The sequence below is a fragment of the Elephas maximus genome, chromosome 12 (assembly GCF_024166365.1).
Source record: "Elephas maximus indicus isolate mEleMax1 chromosome 12, mEleMax1 primary haplotype, whole genome shotgun sequence".
Taxonomy (NCBI): Eukaryota; Metazoa; Chordata; class Mammalia; order Proboscidea; family Elephantidae; genus Elephas; species Elephas maximus.
This window is the reverse complement of record NC_064830.1, coordinates 110,513,144-110,533,822: the sequence shown is the minus strand read 5'-3', so window position 1 is coordinate 110,533,822 and position 20,679 is coordinate 110,513,144. Positions and strand designations below refer to the sequence as shown.

General features: G+C 42.9%; 1 protein-coding gene across 3 annotated transcripts in view; it reads left to right on the top strand.

Moving 5' to 3' along the window:
• The window catches only part of HIP1 (huntingtin interacting protein 1), a 264,035-nt gene that overhangs the window by 191,990 nt on the left and 51,366 nt on the right, over window positions 1-20,679 (top strand). For 2 of the 3 annotated variants that reach the window (XM_049904715.1, XM_049904716.1), the window contains exons 2-5: window positions 4,650-4,713; window positions 7,540-7,682; window positions 7,915-7,971; window positions 12,926-13,006. In XM_049904715.1, the coding sequence (XP_049760672.1) occupies window positions 4,650-4,713; window positions 7,540-7,682; window positions 7,915-7,971; window positions 12,926-13,006 (345 nt within the window). The remainder of the gene's footprint in view (window positions 1-4,649; window positions 4,714-7,539; window positions 7,683-7,914; window positions 7,972-12,925; window positions 13,007-20,679) is intronic. The other variant, XM_049904717.1, reaches the window with a different exon arrangement.

The following is a 20,679-nucleotide window of genomic DNA, read 5'->3' as shown; positions in this document are numbered from 1 at the left end:
TTATGGTATATTCACACCATGGGATACTATGCATCGAAAAAGAACAGTGATGAATCTGTGAAACATTGCATAACATGGAGGAACCTGGAAAGCATTATGCTGAGTGAAATTAGTCAGTTGCCAAAGGACAAATATTGTATAAGACCACTATTATAAGATCTTGAGAAATAGTATAAACTGAGAAGAACACATACTTTTGTGGTTATGAGGTGGGGAGGGAGGGAGGGTGGGAGAGGGTTTTTTACTGATTAGTTAGTAGATAAGAACTACTTTAGATGAAGGGAAGGACAATACTCAATACACAGAAGGTCAGCTCAACTGGACTGGACCAAAAGCAAAGAAGTTTCCGGGATAAACTGAATGCCTCGAAGGTCAGCGGAACAAGGGTGGGGGTTTGGGGACTATGGCTTAAGGGGACTTCTGAGTCAATTGGCAAAATAATTCTATTATGAAAACATTCTGCATCCCACTTTGAAGTGTGGTGTCTGGGGTCTTAAATGCTAACAAGCAGCCATCTAAGATGCATCAATTGGTTTCAACCCACCTGGATCAAAGGAGAATGAAGAACACCAAGGTCACACGATAACTATGAGCCCAAGAGACAGAAAGGGCCACATGAACCAGAGACTTACATCATCCTGAGACCAGAAGAACTAGATGGTGCCTGGCCACAGCCGATGACTGCCCTGACAGGGAGCACAACAGAGAACCCCTGAGGGAGCAGGAGAACAGTGGGATGCAGATCCCAAATTCTCATAAAAAGACCAGACTTAATGGTCTGACTGAGACTAGAAGAATCCCGGCGGTCATGGTCCCCAAACCTATTGGCCCAGGACAGGAACAATTCGCGAAGACAACTCATCAGACTTGGAAGGGACTGGACAATGGATTGGAGAGAGATGCTGATGAAGAGTGAGCTACTTGTATCAGGTGGACACTTGAGACTATGTTGGTGTCTCCTGTCTGGAGGGGAGATGGGAGGGTAGAGAGGGTTAGAACCTGGCAAAATGATCACGAAAGGAGAGACTGGAAGGAGGGAGCAGGCTGACTCATTAGGGAGAGAGTAAGTGGGAGTATGGAGTAAGGTGTATATAAGCTTATATGTGACAGACTGACTTGACTTGTAAAGTTTCGCTTAAAGTGCAATAAAAATTATTTTAAAAAAATAATAAATAAAATAGATATAGGACTCAAATGTAAAAAACAATAAAACACTTAGAAAAGAACGTAAGTTTACCTGTCTAATGCAGGGGCAGGAGAAACCTTAAGGAAACTAGAAGCTGAAAGAGATAAGAAGGACACACTTCACTTGGGAAGGCAGAACGCATGTAATAATACTTAACTCACCAGCAGTCAGGGAAATACGGAGTAATGATAAAATATCACTACACATCAGGCTGGCAAAAATGAAGAGTAATAGCACCTGTTTGGTGGGGGTGCTTTTGTATGTTGTCACTGGAAGTGTGAATTGTTAAGAACCTCTTTAGAAAGAAATGTGGCAACCTTATTTGCATCCTGATTAGAACAAACTGCAAAAAAAAAAAAAGTTTTGAGACAGTAAGTAAAATGTGAACATGACTGGGCATTTCATGTATGCTGAGCAAATAACCCAAGAAGCTGGACTATATAAAGAAAAACATGGCACCAGGATTGGAGGGAGAGTCATTAACAACCTGCGTCACGAAGAGGACTGGGAGCGTTTACTAGTGAAGATGAAAGACCACAGCCTTCAGTATGGATTGCACCTCAACATAAAGAAAACAAAAATTCCCACAACTGGACCAATAAACAATATCGTGATAAATGGAGAAAAGATTGAAGTCGTCAAGGATTTCATTTTACTCAGACCCACAATCAACACCATGGAAGCAGCAGTCAGGAAATCAAAAGACACGTTGCATTGTGCAAATCTGCGCAAAAGATCTCTTTAAAGCGTTAAAAAGCAAAGATGTCGCTTTAAGGACTAAGGTGCGCCTGACTCAAGCCATGATGTTTTCAGTCACCTCGTATGCATGTGAAGGCTGGACAGTGAATAAGGAAAACTGAAGAAGAATTGACGCCTTTGAATTATGGTGTTGGTGAAGACTGCAACCGCTTTTGAATCTTCAGGAAAATTTTACTTGCATGTGATATTAATGATATTTCTTCATAATTTCTGCCTGCTCCTGGATCACCTCTCTTTGGAATGGGCACAAATAATGGATCTCTTGTAGTTGGTTGGCCAGGTAGCTGTCTTCTGAGTTTCTTGGCATAGGTGAGCGAGCACCTCCAGCGCTGCATCTGTTCATTGAAACATCTCAGCTGGGGTTCCGTCAGCTCTGGGGCCTGGTTTTTCCCCAGTGCCTTCGTACAGCTTGGATTTCTTCCTTCAGTACCGTCAGTTCCTGATGATATGCTACCTCTTGAAATGGTTGAATGTCAACCAATTTTTTTTGGTATAATGACTCTGTGTATTCTTTCCATCTTCTTTTGATGTTTCCTGTGTCGTTTAATATTTTCCCTGTAGAACCCTTCGCTATTGCAACTCAAGGCTTGAATTTTTTCTTCAGTTCTTGCAGCTTGAGAAATGCCGCGTGTGTTCTTCCTTTTCGGTTTTCTATCTCCAGGCTTCTGCACATTTCATTATAATACTTTATCTTCTAGCGCTGCCCATTGAAATCTTTTGTTCAGTTCTTTTACTTTGTCATTTCTTCCTTTTGCTTTAGCTACTCGATGTTCAAGAGCAAGTTTCAGAGTCTCTTCTGACATCCATTTGGGTCTTTTCTTTCTTTCCTGTCTTTTTAATGACCCCTTACTTTCTTCACGTATGATGTCCATGATGGCATTCCATATCTATCCTGGCCTTCAGTCATTAGTGTTCAGTGTGTCAAATCTATTCTTGAGACAGTCTCTGAATTGAGTAGTTGTGACAAAGACCATGTGGACTATAAACCCTAAAAGATTTACTAACTTGCTCTTTACAAAATAATGTTTGTTAACACCTGGTGTGGAGGAAACATGTTTGTTCACAAGTTCATAATGTCTGATCTAGGGATTGGATACATGAGGGCACACTGGACTACCCTTTGTATTTGGATATATTTGGTCTTTTCCATAGTGGAAAGCTAAAAATAAATTTTGACTCAGCCATCTCACTTTGAGGAATCTATCCCTTGGAAATAGATGCACCCGTAAATTAGAGTGTGTGTATAAGAGTGTTCACTAAAATATGGTTCACAGTGGCTAAAAGCCAGAAATAACTTGATTGCCCACCAATCCAGGAATGCTTTATAAATCACATCCACTCACACCATGGAATCTTATGTTGTCTTTTTAAAAGAATGAACTAGAGTTTTACCCGTCCACTTGGAGAATTTGCCATGAGATATTTCTGAGTGAGAAAAACAAGATGTAGAAAAGTCTGAGAATGACAACCCCATTTTTATAGAACATTGACAAAATTAATTCCTTCTATATTTAAGTATTTGTGGTATATTTGTAGGTATGTGGAGTCCCTGGGTGGTAGAAATAGTTAACTTGGCTGCTAACCAGCAGGTGGGAAGTTGGAGTCCCCCCAGAGGCACCTTAGGAGAAAGACCTGGCGACCAACTTAAGAAAAATCAGCCACTGAAAACCCTATGGAGCAGGCCTGTTCTGACACACACGGTGTCGCCGTGAGTCAGAATCGACTCGATGGCAACTGGCTCTGGTATATGTACGTGTGTAAGATACGTGGAGCCCTGGTGGCACGGTGGTTAAGCATTGGGCTGCTAAGGTCAGCAGTTTGAATCCCTATGGGGCAGTTCTGCTCTGTCCTGTAGGGTCGCTGTGAGTCGGAATCAATTCAACGGCAGCAGGTTTGGGGTTTTGTGTGTGTGTGTGTGTGTGTGTGTGTGTGATACATAAGAGTTTGTTCACATGGGTTAAGGGTAGAATGATGTCCATGGAAGGGGAAACAAGCAAAACAGAAAAAGAAAAAACCTGTACTTAAAGAGGCCATACGATATGATCCCAGTTAAGACTTTGTATAAATTATGTTCATGTGTATGTGTCCTTTGCTAAATTAAAAAGAGAGTTATGATTTTTTAAACAACTAGAAAGGAGCGGTGTTTTTAATATCCTTTGATATAATTAAGGAAACCATTGGGAATTTGGTTATGAGTTAGAAAATGCCCAAGAGTGGGAAGACTGCAGGCCTGGGCAAGCCAGGGGAGGCTCCGTGGAAGGGTCTGAGAAGTGAGAAGGAATGGCTGGATGGTCTCCGTCCACAGTCGCTCCTAGATCTCAGAGCCTCTTCCCCCTGCTCCTGGAGAAATAATGTTCCCTGAGGATGAAAAACATCTCTGTGCAGGCTTTAATGGCCATGTTGTGCCGAGTGAATGAATGGCAGGCGGATGCAGCAGCTGGGTACAGCCAATGCCAGGCAGCAAAGCTTGCTCCCTCAGGACGGCCTGGACCAGCTGGCTGGGAGCGCTGCCCACCTCTGCCCCCAAATGGGGACCCACGCAGGGACCAGCCCACAGTGGGGCAGGGGCAGGGGGATTGGTGGGGCGAGAGAGGATTCATTGGAGGAAGAGAAAGGGGTGGGGCATCTGGGAAGGCCACGAGCCACTCTCAGAGGCTTATTCATCTCATCCTCCTTTCCCCTCCCCCTCCCTCTTGTTTTTCAGACCGTCAGCATCAATAAGGCCATTAATACGCAGGAAGTAGCTGTAAAGGAAAAACACGCCAGAAATATCCTTTCGGGTGTTGCTTGGAAGACTGATCCTAAGTGGGGTCACATAGTGGGGACTGAAGTCGGGGCGAGGCCTCCTCGCTAAGCTCCAGAAAGGGGAACCCCCAAACGGGCCAGGCCCCTGCAGGCTCTCAGCAGCTTCCTTTGGCAGCAACAGGCTGTCAGAGTGTACTGGTCTCAGGGATGCCACACTGTCAGGGGGAAGGGACTCACAGAAGAGCCCGCTCCTCTTCTCTAGGACATAAGCTTTCAGATCTGCAGTGTCACTTGCCTGTGAGATACTTCCTTGGAGCACAGAAGAGGTTTTCAGCTGGTGTTATCAAACCACTCCAGGCCCTGCACTTTGCCCATAGGGCCAAACTGACCGCCCCCTTTGGAGAATGACAGTCTTCCCCTTTTCTAAGAATGAAAAAGAAAGGTCTCAGCAGTAGTGACTGGCCCTATGCCAGCCATAGTGGCTGAGCTTGGGAGCAAGATCCACCTGTGTGAGCAGGTTCACCCAGTACCAGAGCAGGGAGAGAACAAGAGGCTCCAAGTGGAGTGTGGAAACTGGTGGCTGGAACGCTGTTTACCAAGGCCATCCCACCAAATAGGCAGAGGCCCACAGGCAGCCATCTTTTTCCGTGAAGGGCTTTGTAGAAAAGTGCAGGCAGCAGCTTGGGCTGATGGGTCCCTTGGGCCCCTGTCCTTGAGATCTAGAGTCTAAAGACTGAAGGAGGAGGCTTCCAGTGGGGCTGCCTCTGTGTGTGTATTCTGGGGCCGAGCAGGGTGGAGTTCAGGCAAGTGGAGCCTGGGCTTCTGTCTGGCAATGGAAAGCCCTGTCTTCCCTGGGCTCATCATGGTTGCCGTGGCACAGCCAGTTAGGCCTGAGCAGCTCGTCTTGAAGCCATCCAGCCTCAGTCCTAGGATGAGACCCTTAGGGTTAGGTGGCCAGGGAAGCCCAGCACTGCCTAGCACGGTACCTGGGACATGGTAGGCACTTGGCAATACTGCTGAAAGGCTGACCACGTGAACTGCTCTTTCCTGGGCTGACAGCAGCTTGCCTTTAATGGGAAGGTGTTTGGTTGGAATTAGAAAGGGTTTTGCTGCAGGGTGGAGGCTATAGAACTTCTCAGGGATAAGGCCTAGCTAGACTTTGCTCCCTTTTTTTCCCCCAGAAAGGCAAAATTCCCTTGCTTTACTGTATCAGGGTTGGTACCCTTGTCATGATTCAAAACAAACCAAAAAAAGCCTTTATCGTAAGTAGCCCAGTTGATTTTCTCAGAGGGAATTACCCAGACCTGACCCCTGCCTTCCAGGTATTTGTGATCAGTCTGATTAATGAAGATACTGTTCAGAGAGACTGCACACTCGTAAAGTAACTAGAAGGAGCCCTGGTGGTGCAGTGGTTAAAGTGCTCGGTTGCTAACCAAAAGGTCGGAGGTTTAAACCCACTGGCGGCTCTACAGGAGAAAAGACCTATTGGTCTGCTCCTGTAAAGATTCCAGCCGAGGAAGCCCTACGGGGCAGTTCTGTCTGTCACATAGGGTTGCTGAGTGGGAATTGACTCGATTGGCACGCAGCAACAACAACAAAGTAACTACAGTAGGCCCATAAGAAGTCAGTGTGTAAGAGGGTAGGAGTGGCCTGTCTCTCCTCTTTGTCTGCAGGCTGCGGGGGCTGCGCTTTAGGTGAAACGGTAAATTGTTTCGGAAATAACTCCAAGACCAAAAGCTGGCTTCAGCTTCCAGACCCAAAATCTGTGCTCAAGCCCACCCCTATCCAAATACAGAGTTCAGTCTGGGGAAGGAGCTTTGAGGTGCCCTCCAGCTCAGAGGCAGAGCCACTTGTGTTCTGGATAAGCCGTTTGGTCTCCGGCCTGTGACAAGTCTCTGCCCTGAAGGACACTGTGCTTCTTACCTGAGCCCTGACGCAGGAGTCTGAAGAGCTATACTTACGGGTTGGCGGGTTGGCGTGCCCAATTACTGGATCTGTGAGGCCTGTTGAAGCAAACAATTACAAAAGAAGTGGAAATCCTCTACACCCTGTAAAGTGGGCCCACCCATTAGAGACCTGGAGTGCTGAGCTTAAACTCACACAAGGCCAGATGTGACAGGCAGTTCCCTGGTGGCGGGTATGTTCTAAATTGGGTCTCAGGAGAAAGTGGCCCCAGGATCCCACATACAGGGAATTCAAGGTGTTGGGAGATGAAGGCATTCCTGAACGAGTCCAGGAAAGCTTGTGGAAGAGTAATGTTTAGGCGAAGGACGTTTTAAACAAAGACTGCTGCTTTCGAGGCAGGCAAAGCTGACTTGATGGAGAGGCAGTGAAGCTGCTGCCTGAAAAGGAGCCTGGAGAGTCAGTAGGACAGGCTGTGAGGGTCCTCAACAGGAGCCCTGGTTCTTGATTAAAAGCTGAAGCGTGCCCTGCTTTTAAATAATACGTAAGAGCTTTGAACACTGTAATGTGTTATTAAAATGTTAGCTCTGATTATCCCCCAAGGATCTTATCGCACACAACACACCCAGAGGAAGAGCAGAGTCTGTCTTTGTCGACCAGAGCACGTTTGTGCAAATTAGGAAAAAGACACTCCCCCCCGCAGGACACTTGTATCTGTGGGGAAATTGTTTAGTGAAATGAGACATTTTATTGCCATCTGCCAAAAATTACCAGAGTAAATACACAGACCTACAGTGTCTAAGCTGTGAGTGATGTCTCTTCCACGGTGGCGCCTCTGTGCTTTCCACTACTGCTTCACCCTCCAGAGTGGCCTGTTGCAGGCTGGACCCAGGAGCTGACTGCCCGGGCCACGGCCCATGCCTTCATTTTCCATGACCTTCCCTCACCATGCATACTGGGCACCCACCATGAGAAAGGGGCACAGACCTTTTGGTCTGTTGTCAACCGACTGCCTCTCTCTAGCAATGCTGTGCTCTGCTGGAAGTTTTGCCACGTGTTCCACAAACTCCTCCGAGATGGACACCCAAATGTGAGTTCCTGGACTACAGCGGGGTGGCCAGGGAGCCATGTGTGGGCTACAGAGGGCTGCTCTCCACACCCACATGGAGGGGTGGCAACTGCCCATCTCTCCTGGCCTTTTGGTTGCCAATCAGGGTTGGATGCCTTTCTCTCCAGTCAGTGTCTGCTCCCCACTGGCCTCATCCTTTACCAGCCTTTGCCCTCCTCCTCTTCTCTCACAGGCTGTTCTCTTCCCTCTCCAGGTCCTGAAGGACTCTCTGAGATACAAAAATGAGTTGAGTGACATGAGCAGGATGTGGGTGAGTTTGGAGATGCTTTCGGGAACCACCCGTTCCTCCTGTTCTTCTCCAGTGGCCACAAAACCAGGACTGTGGAATGGAACAATTTCATCTCTTTTAACTTTTTTTAGGATTTCTCCCATGAGAACCAGAGGAGAGCCAAGGAAACCCAAATATTGTCCTGTGATATCCACAATCTTCCTGGGGCCCCTAGAAGCTAGGAGAGGTTCTCGAGCCTGAGATCTCCTATCTGTAGAGCCTCATGTCAGCGCTCACCAGGTTTTGGGATCCCCTCAGCAGTGACATTGCCTCGGGTCCTACTTCTTTGCCTTCCACTGTCCCATTGAGGTCACAGTGCACTAAGAATTAACATCCAATTCTTACGCACTTAATGGGATGAGGGAAGAGGTATGTGCAATATCAAAGTCACTTGAAAAAAGTGTTTTTATACACACACCAAAATCCCTCTTAGATTTTGATATCCCAGAGGTGTGTGCATGGCGGGAGTTAGGCTAGGGTGGGGTGATTGGCATTTTGGGAATCTCTCTGGTTGATTCTGATATCCCATTTTGCCCCACTAGTTGAGAACTTCTACTTTAGTGCATTTCCCTCAATTATTACCTGTATCTGTCTGTTCTCACAAAATGTGAGTGATTATGTAGTCTAGTCCACCTTCATAAGTGAGGAAATACTTGCCCAAAGGTGTAAGGCTAGTTACCTGCACAGAGCCGAGAGTTGTCCTTGAATCTCCCAACTGTGTTAGTAATATCTTTATTTTTTAATAATAATAGTTGTTTTTTTTTTTTCCCTTAATAATGTTTTATTGAGTTTTTGGTGAAAGTTTATACAGCAAGTTAGGTTTGCATTTGACAATTTCCACACAAATTCTCCAGTGACATTAGCTGCATTTATCACAGTGTGTCAGCATTCTCTTTAATTGTGTCCAGTTCCTTTCCAGTACTCTCGTTTCCCTGACCCCCATTTTCTCTTTTTTTTTTTTTTTAATTTCTCATTCAAAAATTTATACACATGTTGTTTTGTGGCCTTGGTTGCAATTCTCACAACTGACAGCACACTCCCCATTCTGCCCTGGGTTCCCTGTTTCCATTTGTCCAATTCCTGTCCCTTCCTGCCTTCTCGTCCTGCTTTGGACAGGAGTTGACCATTTGGTCTCATATATTTGATTGAACTAAGAAGCACATTCCACACATGTGTTATTTTTTCTTTTACAGGTCCATCTAATCTTTGTCTGAAAAGTGGGCTTCAGGAATGGTTTCAGTTATGGGTTAGCGGAGTGTCCAGGGGCCATAGTTTTGGGATGTATTCAATAACATGTAAAATTTAGGACTTTTTTTTTTTCTTTTTGTTAGAATTGTCCTGGTATATCTTTTTTTTATCCTTTTACTCTCAACTTTTCTATATTTTTGTTTTAGAAATATCACTTGTAAATAGCATTTAGATGTATCAAGATGATAGTTGACAGATCACATCTTTTAGCTGGGTATTTAGTTCATTTACATTTGTTGTAATAAATGGATGTGTATCTCCCATATTAGTTTTTGCTTTCCATTTGTCCTGTCCTGTTTCTTTCCCTCTCATTCCTTGCCTTCTTTGTATTGATTGGGTATTTTTCTTCTCATTCCATTTTTTCCCTATTACTAACTGGAAGGTGAAATTTTTCTTTCTTTTTTTGGTGGGTTGTCTAATATTTCCAAATCCGTGTTTAACTTACCAACATCTAAAATTTTATATCTTCACCTGGTTCCTGTATGACACAGAGACCTTAGAATGTTTTAACTCCATTGGTGGCAAAGTGGCTAAATGCTACCTGCTAACCAAAAGTTGGCAGTTCAAATCCACCAGGCACTCCTTGGAAACCTATGGGATAGTTCTACTCTGTCCTGTAGTGTCGCTATGAGTCAAAATTGACTCGACAGCAGTGGGTTTGGTTTTGGTTTGGTACTCCCTCTCAATTTATTTGGCATTATTGTCATGGATTTTAATTTTGGTTATTTTTTTCTTTTTAAACACTGTAAGATATTATTTTAATTGTTTTATTATGTACTCTTCATTTTTTCTTAAATCTCAGGCCTTTCCTTTGGTACCACTTTCTTTCTGCCTGAATTATTTCCTTTAGTGAGAGTTGGCTAGCAGCAAACACTATATTTGCTTGTCTGAAAATGTCTTTACTTTACCCTCAAGCTTGGAGGATATTTTCTCTGTGTTTAGAATTCTAGAGTGACAGTTATTTTCTGTCAGCACATGGAAGATATTATTCAAGATATCATTCCACTGACCCCTGGCTTCCATTATTTCAATGAAGTCAGCTGTCAGACACACTGTTGCTCCTTTGAAGCTAATGTGTGTTCTTATCCTGCCCATTTTTAAGATCTTAGTATGTATCTAGGTGTGAATTTTTTTTTTTTTTTTGATCCTTTGGATTTCTTAAATCTGTGGGTTAGTGTCTTTCATCAGTTCCAAAAAATCCTCAGTGTCTTCAAATACTGCCTTTCCTCCATTTTGTCATCTTCTTCTGAGACTTTGATTAGAGGTGTGTTAGACTTTCTCACTTTACTTGCCATTTCACTCTATTGCCCATGTCTCTAAACTGCTATTTCATTTTTCCACCTATTTGTCTCTATAACTCTGGATAATTCGCAAGATAATTCATCTACATTTTGTTTTACTTGTTCCCTCTTTAGCTGAGTCTAATCTGTTGTTAAACATTTCCGTAAAGAGTTCAGTTTTAGCCAATGCAGTTTTCATTTCTCGGAGTTCTTTTTTTTTTTTTTTTTCCCTATCTGCCTGGCATTTTTTATAATTTTGTGTCTTGCATGTATTTTGAAGCAGTCTCTTATTTCTTTAGACATTAAACACAGTAGTCATTTGTATGTCACTGTTTATAATTCTCTTATCTAAAGTCCTTGGAGGAAACCCTGGTAGCATAGTGGTTAAGAGCCATGGCTGCTGGCCAGGAAGTCGGCAGTTTGAATCCACTCGGCGCTCCTTGGAAACCGCGTGGGGCAGTTCTGCTCTGTCCTATGGGGTCGCTGTGCGTTGGAGTCGACTCAACGGCAGTGGCTTTTTTGATTTAAAGTCCTTAGATCTGATTCTGCTATCTGTTGTTTTTGGTGAATTTTACTCATGTTACGTAGTTTGCTTTTCTGCTTAGTTATTTTTTACAATGAGCTGTTCATTTTCCTTGGAATTGTATTTGTGGGGACTCTTTGAAGTCTGTAACGAAGGCAGGCCCCCCGGAGAATCAACGTTTGTTTTCATCTAAATCACCCTCAGTTCTCAGCTTGAGGTTTTGTCAATTCCGGGGTGAATCTCCACAAGGACTAGCTCACAGGTCCAGTTCTCAGCAGCAGTTTTTCCCTCCCTCCGCTTACACCAGTGGTTTGAGGCTGTAGATTTTCTTTGCAGTCCTCGGGAGGAGCGCGACATGAGCAGCTCCCCTGCACCAAGGAGGCAGACCTTTGGCTCTTCCGCTTGATTCCTCAACTTGGACAGGCCAGATCCTGCCTCCTGTTTAGTACCTGGTTCACCCCCTGAGACCAAGTCTTGTCCTTCCGCTCCCCACCCCAGTGTTCAGTTTACCTCTCTGATTACCTGTGTTTACTCAATCCTGAGGAGTCCTTACTTTCTTGCTAGCTTTTTAATGCCTTCAAAAAGAAAATTTTTAATATTTTACCCAATATTTTTGGTAGTTTTCAGTGGGAAGGTACCTAGCCTTCCTTGTTATCCAAAATGGAATTCCTTTAGGTCTCTTTTGCTATGTAGTTCTGCCTCATTGATATGACTGAGTTTCTGGAAGTTAGGAGTCATCTTTTATTTTTTGATCTTTGTGCCTTTTCACGTTAATTATAATTATCTTTGATGCTGAGAATATTTTCCCTCCTTTTTCTATTTTTTGATACTTTCCAATTTTTCTGTAATGAACAAGTGTTACATAAAATATGATTTTTTCAAAGAACATTAATTAATTATGAAAATACTCTCATCTCTGGCATGGGTGTTTCTACCTCCTCTGATTACTCATCTCCCTCTGAGGCATGTTTTCAGTGGGGTTCCCTGACTCTATCCTAGAGGATGTAGATACACTTAAAAGAAAATGTAAAAATCAAAACTTGCATGGGGGCCACAGCTGTTCAGTTTAAGGGTTCTTTGTGCCCCTACTACTCCCCTTTTTTTTATAGATAACTGGGAGTTGCCAGCATCACTTTGCTAGTTCTAGCTTCTTCCCAGGCACCCAGGGCAGGCCAACAAGGGGGCCTGACTGCTGGGGCAGCCCTATGGGAAGGCTTGTTTTTCACCAGCTAGGATTGGGTCCACTTCAGGTTCCTATCACCTGTGTAATAGTCTTTGTAATCCATCTGGGGAGGTGTTTCTTCTCCTGTGCTTAGACGGGGAGACAGAGGCAGGAGGAAGAGAATCAGGCCATGGCTAGGCTCTGATTGCCAAGGGTGGGAGACTTAAAATTTGTAAATAAAAAACCTGTCCAGAATTTTTTCTAAGAAATTGTCATATTTGTGTACAAGATTATACTATAAAAGTGTTCATTGAAACATAGTTTATAATACAATAATTTTCCAACAAGTGATACGTGTCGTAGTAGGGAATTGGTTCCGTAGGTTATGGCACATCCTCGTCACTCACTAAACGTAATGATACAGAAAAACGTTAAAGAACACGCAGGAAGTTACCGTGCACTAAGGGAAAAAAAAAGTTGATCCCATTTTATATTTAAAAATACAGGGAAGGTTACACCAAAATGTTAGTCATGATTGTATCTGGTGACTAGATTAAAAGTGAAACTTTTGTGTGTGTGTGTGTTTCTATATTTTCCAGATTTTCGACAACGAACATTTGTTATTTTCATAATCATGAGAGATACACCCCAATCCTGGCCGTACGTCTCTCAGCCTGAAAGTTCTTAGTGCTGACACCATACTTTCTTTCCTTTTTTTGAAAGGGTCACCTGAGTGAGGGGTATGGACAGCTGTGCAGCGTCTACCTCAGGCTGCTGAGAACCAAGATGGAGTACCACACCAAGGTGAGTCTGTGTGGACAGCTCTGCCCTCAGCCTCTCCTCCCACCCCCAACACCATTCTCCTCAGCCCCTCAGCACCCTGCTGGGCTTAATTATCAGGTCTTTTAGGTAGTGAGACAGTGTTGATCCCATATTCCAGCTGTGTGAGAAGAAAACATCTTATATAGCAACCACAGTCAGGCCCGTGAGGTTTGACAGAGGGACTCGGGTTTGGGCCCATGTCGCCTGCACGTTTTGTTTTCCCCCATTTTGCAAATACAGGAACCGTGTTCACTAAGTTGCCTTATGAAAATGTTCTGGAAGCACTGATTTTAGTGTATATTGTTAGTGAAAAATAATTCCTTCAATTTATATAGTGAGTTTCCACCACAGAATCTTCTTGTAATCACTACATCATTTTAGTCAGCATTTCTTATATGCACCTGATGCATAACAAGTGAAGATGGTCTGCTCTTTAAGAATTTACAGATTTGCTGGGGAGAGAAGCCACACACATTCTGAGTAACTATGTAATAGTGTAACGCAGAAGTAAGTTGTGTGTGCTGTAGATGAGGGCTAGAGATGTTCTGGAATTATCGAGGGTTACGGCTTCAGAGATGCGGAATGAAGTAGGGCTTGAGGTGGATCTTGAAGGATGGGCATGGTGCGAATGGGTGACGGGGAAGAAGGATGACATGCCTGGTAGAGGAGAAAACAGCCTGAATTGAGGAGCTAGCAGTGGAAATGGAGAAAGGAATAGATTTAAGAAGAAATAACATAATTGAGTATGTATTGTCTCTTATGTACTTAAAGAATCTGTTTGATAAATGTAGCTTTGCTTCATTGTTATCCTACTGTATTGATTTTTTTGTTTTTTTTAATTGAGGTAAAATTCATAAACATAAAATTAACCATTTTAAAATGGACAATCCAGTAGCATGTCGTACATTCACAGTGTTGTACAACCATCACCTCTGTCTAGTTACAAAGCATATTCATCATCCCAAAAGGAAACACCATACCCATTAAACCGTCATTCCCCATTCCCTCTTCTTCCCAGCCTATAAAGACCAAAACCACTGCCATCAAGTTGATTCTGACTCACAGCTAGCCTATAGGACAGAGCAGAACTGCCCCATAGGGTTTCCGGGGAGCAGCTGGTGGATTCAAACCGCTGACCCTTTTTTTTAGTTAACAGCTGAGTTCTTAACCACTGTGCTACCAGGCCTCCAATCCCAGCCCATGACAACCACTAGTCTACTCTCTCGGTCTCTGAATTTGCCGGTTCTAAATACTTCATGGAAACCCTGGTGGCGTAGTGGTTAAGTTTTTAGATACTTCATATAAATGGAACCATACAGTATGTGACCTTATGTGTCTGGGCTGGTTCGCTTAGCGTCGTGTTTCTGTGTTCATCCATGTTGTAGCACGTATCAGCATCTCGTTTCTTTTTATGGCTGAGTGATACGCCATTAAGGATGTACCACGCATTTTGTTTATCCCCTCATTAGTTGGTGGGCGTCAGGGCTGTCGCCACCTTTTGGCTATTGCAAATAGTGCTTCTGTGGACATTTGTGTACAAGTATTTGTCGGAGTATCTGTTCAGTTCTTTTGGGTGTATACCTAGGAGAGGGTTTTCTGGGTCATATGATAATTCCATGTTTTCTTTTTGAGGAACCCCCAAACTGCTTTCCACAGCAGCAGCACCATTCTACGTTCCCACCAGCCATGTTCAAGGGCTCTAATTTCTCTACATCCTCACCAACACGTGTTATTTTCCTTTTCTTTTTAATTAGAATATCTTAGTGGGGGTAAAGCAGTATCTCATTCTGGTTTAGATTTACACTTTACTAATGACTAATGGGAGCCCTAGAAACCCTGGTAGCGCAGTGGTTAAGTGCTGTGGCTGCTAACCAAAGGGTCGGCAGTTCGAATCCACCAGGCGCTCCTTGGAAACTCTGTTAGGCGGTTCTGCTCTGTCCTATAGTGTCGCAATGAGTCAGGATCAACTCGACAGCACTGGGTTTGGTTTGGTTTTAATGGGAGCCCTGGTGGTGCAGTGGTTACGAGCTCGGCTGCTAACTGAAAGGTCAGCAGTTTGAATCCACCAACCGTTCCTTGGAAACCCTACAGGGCAGTTCTGCTCTGTCCTATAGAGTCGCTATGAGTCGGAATGGACTCCACGGCAACGAGGAGGGGGCACTTAATGACTGATGATGTTAACATCTTTTCATGTACTTGTTAGCTATTAATATACCTGCTTTGGAGAAATAATCTTTTGAAGTCCTTTGCCCATTTTAAAAATTCTGCTGTTAGTCTTTTTGTTGTTTGTAAGAGTTTCTTATATATTCTGGATACTAGAGTGTTACCAAATGTACGATTTACAAATATTTTCTTCCACTCTATAGGGTATCTCTTCACTTCCTTGAGGGTGTCCTTTGGAACACAAAAGTTTGTAATTTTGAAGTCCAGTTTATCTGTTTTTCTTTTGTTGCTTGTGCTTTTGGCGTCATATCTAAGGAGCCATGGCAAATCTAAGGTCATGGAGATTTGCCCCTGTGTTTTTCTAGGAATTTTATAGTTTTAGCACTTACATTTAGGTCTTTGATGCATTTCGAGTTAACTTTTGTACATGGTATGAGGTAGGGGACCAAATTCATTCTTTTTCATGTAGTTATCCAGTTGTCCTAGCACCATTTGTTGAACAGACTATTCTTTTTCCATTAAATGGTCTTGGCACTGTTCTAGAATCAGTTGACATAGATTTGTGGGTTTATTTCTAGACTCTCAGTCTGTTCCATGGATCTGTATGTTCATCCTTATATCAGTACCACACCGTTTTGATTACTAGCTTTGTAGTATTTAAATCAGGAACTGTAAGTCTTCAAACTTTGGCCCTTGCAATTCCATGTGAATTTTAGGATTAACTTTTCCATTTCTGCAGAAAAAGGTCATTGAGATCTTGATAGAGATTTCACTGAATCAGTAGATCAGTTGCGGGTATGTTGCCATCTTCATGGTATTAAGTCTTCCGATCCGTGAACACAGGATGTCTTTCCATTTATTTGGGTCTTTGAATTTTTTTAGCAATATCTTTACTGGTAAAATTTATTCCTAAGCATTTTATTGTTTTTGATGCTATTGTAAATGGTACTGTTTTCTTCATTTTATTTCTGAATTGTTCATTGACAATGCGTAGAAATACAACTGATTTTTGTATTTTCATCTTGTATCCTGCTACTTTGCTGAATTTGTTTATTAGCTCTAGTAGTTTATTTGTAGATTCTTTAGGATTTTCTATATATAACATCATCTGTGAATAAAGATCATTTAATTCTTTTTTTTTTTTTCCCCAATTTAGGTGGATTTTTTTTTTTCTTGCCTAATTGCTCTGTGTCGTGGATTGAATTGTGTCCCCAAAAAATATCCGTCAACTTGGTTAGGCCGTGATTCCCAGTATTGCATGCTTGCCTACCATTTTATCATCTGATGCGATTTTCCTGTGCATTGTAAATCCTATCACTGTGATGTAATAAGGTGGATTAGAGCCAATTATATTGATGAGATCTACGAGATTAAATAGTGTCTTAAACCAATCACTTTTGAGATATAAATGAGAGGAACAAGCAGAGAGACCTCATACTACCAAGAAAGCAGTGTCAGGAGCAGAGCGCGTCCTTTGGACCTGAGGTTCCTGCGCTGAGATACTCCCAGACCAAAGGAAGACTGATGCATCACAAGGACCTTCCTCCAGAGATGACAGAGAGAGAAAGCCTTGCCCTACAACCAGTGCCCTGAATTTGGACTTGTAGCCTACTAGACTGTGAGAGAATAAATTTCTCTTTGTTGAAGCCATCCACTTGTATTTCTGTTACAGCGCACTAGGTGACTAAGACACTCTGGCTAGAACTTCTAGTCCATTGTTCAGTAGAAGTGGTGAGAAGCACTTTCTTGTCTTGTTCCTAATCTTGCAGGGAAAGCTTTTAGTCTTTTACCATTAAGTATAATGTTCAGTCTAGGTTTTTCATAAATCCCATTTATTATTTATCCCTAGTTTGTTAAATGTTTTTTATCGTGAAATGGTGTTGGATTTTTGTCACATGCTTTTTCTGCCTAAAAGCATTGGGTGCCCGTGGTCTGGCTGCAGAGCCCATCCACCTGTGCACTCTAGGGAACAGGGATGTGCTTTCCTCACAGACACTCGGGGGATGGTTTTCAGCCCCCTCCCTTGCTCAGCATGTGACCCCCTGCTGCAAGCAGATACCTGTGCCTATACCAGTCACCCCTGCTCCTCTAAGACCATAGGTGAGAGCCTGCACCATGTACTTGGTGACCAACTACCTAGACACCTGAGCTCAATCCATACAAGAAAAGTGAATGGACTCCTAGACTCATATACCTGGTAACAGCTCTAGCCATCTGGTGACAGGACGTTAGAACTTCTAAGGTGCCAATAATCAAGCTAGTTCACTCAAGCAGCCTATTTGGGTATATCAAAACAAAACAAAGCAAGAAACTAGGACACAGTAAGCAAACATAAAATAAATTAATACAATAACTTATAGATGGCTCAGAGACAACAGTCAATATCAAGTCACATAAAGAAGTGGACCATGATCACTTCAACAAGCTCCCAAAACAAAGAATCAAAGAATCTTCCAGGTAAAGAGATATTCTTGGAATTACTAGATGTAGAATACAAAAGATTAATATACAGAACTCTTCAAGAGATCAGGAAGGAGATCAGGCAAAAAGCAGAACAAGCCAAGGAGCACACAGATAAAGCAATTGAGGAAATTAAGAAGGTTATTCAAGAGCGTAATGAAAAATTTAATAGGCTGCAAGAATCCATAGAGTGACAGCAATCAGAAATTCAGAAGATTAACAATAAATTTTCAGAATTAGAATGCGAAAGCTGGAAACGAAGAAGGATTGGTAGTTGGAAAATATGGCCTTGGTAATAGAAACGATGCCAGAGAGCACATGATAGAATTTTGCAAGACCAACAACTTCTTTGTTGCAAATCCCTTTTTTCAGCAACATAAATGGCGACTATACACGTGGTCCTCACCAGATGGAATACACAGGAATCAAATTGACTACATCTGTGGAAAGAGACGATGGAAAAGCTCAGTATCAGTCAGAGCAAGGCCTGGGGCCAAATGTGGAACAGACCATCAATTGCTCATATGCAAGTTCAAGCTGAAGCTGAAGAAAATTAGAACAAGTGCACAAGAACCAAAGTATAACCTTGAGTATATCTGAATTTACAGATGGTCTGAATTTACAGACCATCTCAACAATAGATTTGACTCGTTGAACACTAATGACTGAAGACCAGACGAGCTGTGGAATATGAAGAAATCAAGAGGCCGTTAAAAACGCAGGAAAGAAAGAAAAGACCCAAATGGATGTTAGAAGAGACTCTGAAACTTGCTCTTAAACGTCAAGTAGCTAAAATGAAAGGAAGAAATGATGAAGTAAAAGAGCTGAACAGAGATTTCAAAGGGTGGCTCAAGAAGACAAAGTAAAGTATCATGACATGTGCAGAGACCTGGAGATAGAAAACCAAAAGGGAAGAACACACTCGGTATTTCTCAAGAACTGAAGAAAAAATTCAAGTCTCAAGTTGCAATATCGAAGGATTCTACAGAGAAGATATTAAACATCACAGGAAGCATCAGAAGAAGATGGAAGAAATATAGAGTCACTGTACCAAAAAGAATTGGTTGACGTTCCACCATTTCAGGAGGAATAGCATATGATCAGGAACCAATGGTACTCAAGGGAGAAGTCCAAGCTGCACTGAAGACATTTGCAAAAAACAAGGCTCCGGGAATTGACAGAATACCAGCTGAGGCGTTTCCACTAAAGAAAGGATGCAGCGCTGAAAGGGCGCGCTCTTCAGCGCCAAGAGATTCGGAAAACAGCTACCTGGTCAACTGACTGGAAGAGACCCATATTTATGCCTATTTCCAAGAATGGTGATCCTACTGAGTGCAGAAATTACCGAACAATATTATTAATATCACAGGCACATAAAATTTTGCTGAAGATCATTCAATAGCGGCTGCCACAGTATATTGACAGGTAACTGCCAGAAATTCAAGCCAGATTCAGAAGAGGACGTGGAACCAGGGATATCATTGCTGATGTCACATGGATCCTGGCTGAAAGCAGAGAATACCGGAAGGATGTTTACCTGTGTTTTATTGACTATGCAAAGGCATTCGACTGTGTGGATCACAACAAATTGTGAATAACATTAAGAAGAATGGGAGTTCTGGAACACTTCATTGTGCTCACGAGGAAGCTGCACCTAGATCAAGAGGCAGTTGTTCGAACAGAACAAGGGGATACTGTATGGTTTAAAGTCAGGAAACGTGTGTATTAAGAGTTGTTTCCTTTCACCATACTCACTCCATCTGTATGCTGAGCAAATAATCTAAGAAGCTAGACTATATGGAGAAGAACGGGGCATCAGGATTGGAGGAAGACTTGATAACAACCTGCATTATGCAGATGACACAAGCTTGCTTGCTGAAAGTGAAGAGGACTTGAAGCACTTACTGATGAAGATCAAAGACTACAGCTTTCAGTATGGATTTTGCCTCAACATAAAGAAAACAAAAATGCTCACAACTGGAACAATAGGCAATATCATAATATTGGAGAAAAGATTGAAGTTGTCAAGGATTTCATTTTACTTGGATCCACAATCAACCACCCATGGAAGCAGCAGTCAGGAAATCAAACAACGTATTGCACTGGGCAAATCTGCTGCAAATGACATCTTTTTTTCCTTTTTTTTTGATTTTTATTGTGCTTAAAGTGATAGTTTACAAATCAAGTCAGTCTCTCACACAAAAACTTATATATACATCTTGCTACGTACACCCAATTGCTCTCCCCCTAATGAGACAGCATGCTCCCTCCTTCTCTCTCTTTTCGTGTCCTTTCCGCCAGCTTTAGACCCCCTCTACCCTCTCATCTCCCCTCCAGACAGGAGATGCCAACATACTCTCAAGTGTCAACCTGATCCAAGAAGCTCACTCCTCACCAGCATCCCTCCATCCCATTGTCCAGTCCAATCCGTGTCTGAAGAGTTGGCTTTGGGAATGGTTCCTGTCAGGGCCAACAGAAAGTCTGGGGGCCATGACCACTGGGGTCCTTCTAGTCTCAATCAGACCATTAAATCTGGTCCTTTTACAAGAATTTGGGGTCTGCATCACACTGCTCTCCTGCTCTCTCAGGGGTTCTCTGTCGTGCTCCCTGTCATGGCAGCCATCGGTTATAGCCTGGCACCATCTAGTTCTTCTGGTCTCAGGCTGATGTAGTCTCTGGTTTATGTGGCCCTGTCTGTCTCTTGGGCTCATAATTACCTTGTGCTATTGGTGTTCTTCATTATCCTTTGGTCCAGGTGGGTTCAGACCAATTGATGCATCTTAGATGGCTACTTGCTAGTGTTTAAGACCCCACACGCCACTCTCCAAAGTGGGATGCAGAATGTTTTCTTAATAGATTTTATTATGCCAATTGACTTAGATGTCCCCTGAAACCATGTTCCCTAAACCCCGACCCCTGCTACACTGGCCTTCAAAGCATTCAGTTTTTTCAGGAAACTCCTTTGCTTTTGGTTTAGGCCAGTTGTGCTGGCCTCGCCTGTATTGTGTATTGTCTATCCCTTCACCTGAAGT